This window comes from Diaphorina citri, unplaced genomic scaffold, assembly GCF_000475195.1.
Source record: "Diaphorina citri unplaced genomic scaffold, Diaci psyllid genome assembly version 1.1 scaffold2437, whole genome shotgun sequence".
In the NCBI taxonomy this organism is placed as follows: domain Eukaryota; kingdom Metazoa; phylum Arthropoda; class Insecta; order Hemiptera; family Psyllidae; genus Diaphorina; species Diaphorina citri.
In genome coordinates, this window is record NW_007379859.1 from 65,441 (window position 1) to 70,418 (window position 4,978).

Here is a 4,978-nt window from a genome sequence, read left to right on the forward strand (position 1 = left end):
TTTTTCATTAGAACGGCAATTAAAAATTGAATTTTCGATCTTTTAAGGTTACTTTTTCGAAGTTTTAACCTCAGATTTGGATTTTTCACAACTTTTTACGTAGGAATCAACCTTTTATTTATAATATTTTCCCAATTGAAACTCCTCCATTAGATTGCTTGAATGAAATATTTAAACGGAATCCGAATTTAATTTCTGAACAGATTGCTTAATCCAAGGGTTAAACTTAAACCGAGATTAAACCCGGATTAAGGACTCAGGCAATATTTTCTGTCTGCTAAGAATTTGGCCCTTATTCTAAGCTTTTATTATTCTAAATTTTAAATGGAATTTAACAAACTAGTGTTTCTGTGAACTGTAGACCTCACTCAGATTCTTTTGCCTAAGCTGAGACTTTAAAAATAATGTCCTTTCATATCGACAATTATTGTTGTTTAACTTGGTACCTATTTGAATTTTGGACAAATTTACGATTTAGAAAAATGTCCTGCTTTGAAAAAATGTCTTCTGGGTAATCCTACGTAATACATAATTATGTATATATAATTGTAAATCTGTCTAAAAGACAGGTATCAACCGAGTTTCCTCCACTTCTCACGGTCCTGCGCATCTTCTTTCATCTCCTGGTAACTTCTCCCTCTTTTCACATCACTTATTAACCCGAATCTCATTCTACCTCTTCCTCTCTTTCCCTCGATTTTTCCTTCCATTATTCTTCTCTGGAGACAATTTCTACGAAGTATGTGTCCCAACCAAGATGTTTTCCTCTTTCTAATTGCCCCCATCAATGTTCTCTTTTCTCCCATTCTTTTCAACACTTCTTCATTTCTCACCTTATCTGTCCACTTCACACCTTCCATTCTTCTCCACAACCACATTTCAAAACTCTCTAAGTACTTCTCTTCTCTCCTTCTTATAATCCAACTTTCACACCCATATAACAGTACACTCCACACGTAACACTTTGCAAATCTTACTCTCAAACTAACTGGTATTTTTCTCGCCGTTAATAGATTTCTCACTTTCTTATAAGAAAGTGAGAAAGTGGTAATATTTATGTGGGTATAAGCTACTATATACCCACATAAATATTACCTACATTAGTAGATAGGTACTATATAAATTATACCTACCTTTACTTCTTCACTGTAGTCTTTTATAGAGAAGACGAGACAACTTTTTTTTTCTCCAATGGGTAAAAAAATCTTTTTCGCCTCGAAAGCGACCATTTTTCCTCTTTGTGGTACAACTCGCGAGTACGTTTCAAAAAGGTAAACAAGTTGATAAGGCACGAAAAGCAATGGACGTGTGTTTATCTTGATTCAAGTGTTTTTCTGAAAATCTGAAACAAATTTTTACTGCTAATAAAATCTGACAAAGTGTTTTCAGTTATCGATTTACCTAAGGTATTTGCTGAGTTGGAGTTCCACGTTTCTTCGGAAATCTAATGGACACCCTGGCACCTTCTGACAACGTGAACACAAGTGAAATGGAAATGTATCTTCCTTCTTGTAGACCTGTATTTCTCATCTCAAATTGAGTGCCCGTTTCAAGTACTAAGCTATCTCAGAGGTAATTGTAATTTTCAGTTCAATCTACAACATTTGATAGCTTTGTAGTCAAAAAATAAAACCCTACTTCAAAGGAACTTTCAATGATAATCAAACCAAATTACTGGAAGCTACCAAGACACCAAGTGTCCCACAACTTGCTATGAAGCTTTCTACAGAGAATCAGTAGCTTCTTGTATAAACTTACTCAACTTGTTGCTTTGAATCTGTCCAATGAGAAGAATCAATATGACAGAAGGCACATTAGTCTCCAGATATGTGAAGATTACACTTGCTGTCAGTTTGTACTGGCTTGTGTCCATTATAACGGTGTTTGTTAACAAAGCACTGTTGAGTGAGCTCAAGTTGGATGCCCCCCTGTTCATAACATGGTTCCAATGTGTAATATCAGCATTCCTTTGTATTTTCCTGCACATATTTTCTCTTTTCTTCCCAAACATATTGACATTTCCCACAGGCAACCCATTTAGGCTGAATACCTTAATCAATGTGTTACCACTATCTATTTTGTTTATGTCTATGATATCATTCAATAATTTATGCCTTAAAAATGTAGGTGTATCTTTCTATTACATTGGTAGATCTCTAACCACGGTGTTCAATGTATTGTTTTCTTATTTCCTGCTGGCACAGAAGACTTCATTCTCTGCCTGTGTATGCTGTGGTATTATAGTAATGGGTTTCTGGTTGGGGGTAGATCAGGAAGACTTGGCTGGTTCATTTTCAATATCAGGTACTGTGTATGGTGTCATAGCATCAGCTAGTCTAGCTTTGTACTCAATACACACTAAGAAAGTACTGCCATGTGTAAATAATGAAATCTGGCTACTGTCTTATTATAACAATGTTTATTCTAGTATTATTCTTTTATTTGTAAGTGGGTTGTTTGGAGAGCTCAAAACTGTACAAGATTATGCTGATTTAAATACTGCATATTTTTGGCTATTCCTGCCCATAGGGGGTCTATGTGGATTTGCTATAGGATATGTAACAACATTGCAAATTAAAATCACTTCACCCCTAACACACAATATCTCTGGTACGGCCAAGGCTTGTGCTCAGACAGTGATAGCTAGTTATTGGTACAATGAAGTTAAACCATTCTTGTGGTGGGTTTCTAACTGGGTTGTGCTGTTTGGAAGTGCTGCTTATACATTTGTCAAACAGAGAGAAATGGAGGCACAATATAATAATAAATATTCCAGGGTTTAGTTGAAAACTTCCTATAAATCACAAGTTCCTATCACTTGAATTTAGTCATTAAATAATCATAAAATCATTTTATTTAGTTTCAATTCAAAAAATTAAGGTAATACTTATGTATGATGGTAGGTATAAATTTAATACCCATTTACTAAACAATTATTATTTTCATTACAATTATGTACATTTTTTACTGAATCCACCTACCTTTCAGATTATTATTGTATGTATTTGAAATTAAAATTAAAACTTATCAGTTTTTATACCTACTATGTATTGTCTACCTACCTATCATGTGTGCACATTTTATTATTAATTTTAAAAATAAAAATTATTACCTACCTACCTTTTTTTTTTCAAACTACCTATCCTTCCCTTTCTTTTGTTTGACGTTTTGACCTATGCCCTAGCTTACAATTTGATATCTACCAACAGTCCAACATTATTATTTTTTATTGTTTGTTTTTTTATTAAGGAATGAAGAATATTTACTCTCTGCTAAGTTTGATTTTGCCGTTAGAGCTTATAAATAAGCAAAATTGCCTTCGTTTGTTTTTGACGCTACACTATTTAACATTACAATAACACTTCTTTATACATCAGCCCGCTTTTTAGTCCCTTTTAGCTACCTCTGCCTCCGTGTACGAGCCTCTAAAAGCAGCAAGACACGGCGGCAAACCCGCGAAAGGTCTCACTCCTCCCGAAATCATTAGCAACTCGCTTTTCTCGAAAATAATAAATGGCTGGGAAAAACCAAACATTCGTGAATGCAATGAAGGATAAGGAGGATGAGTCTTATAATAAAGGTAATAATGATATAGAGAAAGTAACATACATAAAGATAATAAATAAAAAACAAAGGAATTCATGTGAATAAATATAAATACATGATAATTATGGATCTTATCTATCCATATCCATGTATAGCAATAAAACAATTGAAGATGCAGTCCAAGTGCAAGAGAGGAATAGAATAGAACTAAATTTACCCTTACTTGCTTAGATGAGGCACAATACTACCTCGTTCTAAAAAGTGTCAAACACGGTCCTTCTACGATTAAAAGTTAAAAGAAACCTTCGTGAGACCGACCTCAACCTATAACTCCCTCTTCTCTCTTCCCTGAATATTTCGGCGGAAACGTCTCTGGTTACCTATTTTACTTGCATTCCATCGAACATGAATATGATTTGTGAATCCTCCGAATCTCGCGATTCATTTATTATTATTATTATGGATCCATGTTTCCCTGAAAAGTAAGAATAGTCTCGTCGAAAAAAAAGAGAATTTTTTCATATTTACCCGCTTCGTCAATTCGGTCCTTTTCTTTGGTAGTATTCCTCGGGAACGGAATCTCAGCCAAGAAACAGACGGATTTACGACAGGTTTTACTCCAACTTTTTTATAGATGTTGCCTTGTATGTATGGAACATGATATTCATATTTGCATAAATAGATTGTCTTTATTGTGTATTTCCGTCTCGATAGAAGTAATACGGCCCATATTTTCCAAGCCTTTGTTTTAGGGTAACATTATCCATAATTGAACGAAAATCTAGGACGTCACTGATCTTTTCTCTCTTGACATTTGGCACAGTCTTGCAGTCTATAATGAACAAGTAGAGTTTGTTTTCTTTTAACGCGAGCGAAACTATCTTCTCTTTTTTTCTTTTGTTACTTCCTGCGCTACGACGCTCTCGAATATAAGACGATCGACTCTCCGACCACTAGAAAGACAATGCTTTTAATAATCCTTTCTCCCTTTAAGGTTTGTTTGCATACTTTTGTTTTCGAAAAGAGAGAGCGGTAATCCTACAGTCCTACTTTTAATTTTCCTCTTATGCTACTACGACTTATGTCCCACTACCAGGGCTAGGATCCATTGTGGTACCTCCTCCTAAAAGGTTTTGTTGACTTATCTTTCTGTCAGTATTAAGAGCCATATGCTTCATTGTTCATGGGATGGTTCCATGGATCTATACTGTGTAGCAGAGGCTTTTACATCAATGTCCTCTACAAATACATGAATCCTTAATTTTAATTAAAATAAATCTTACAGATTTTTCCATTTAATTTTCTTTTTCATTAATCCATGTTATTTTAAGTGTCTATTTTAAAGTAAATAATTTTAATTTTTAAGTTACATCTTAATAAGTGTTCTGTTTTTATATTGATTTGCTAATCCAATCATTTTTTTTTTTTTTTT

General features: G+C 34.1%; 1 protein-coding gene across 1 annotated transcript; it reads left to right on the top strand.

The window, feature by feature from the left end:
* Positions 1 to 1,289: 1,289 nt before the first annotated feature.
* On the top strand, positions 1,290 to 3,181 carry LOC103518924 (GDP-fucose transporter 1-like). Its single transcript, XM_008484005.3, has one exon. It carries the CDS (start codon positions 1,785 to 1,787, stop codon positions 2,781 to 2,783), a length of 999 nt encoding a protein of 332 aa, XP_008482227.1. The 5' UTR covers positions 1,290 to 1,784; the 3' UTR covers positions 2,784 to 3,181.
* The last annotated feature ends 1,797 nt before the right edge of the window (positions 3,182 to 4,978 follow it).

What these genes read in the sequence shown, in the direction of transcription:
- LOC103518924 (XM_008484005.3), top strand. Translation starts at nt 1,785, where the DNA reads ATGAGAAGAATCAATATGACAGAAGGCACATTAGTCTCCAGATATGTG.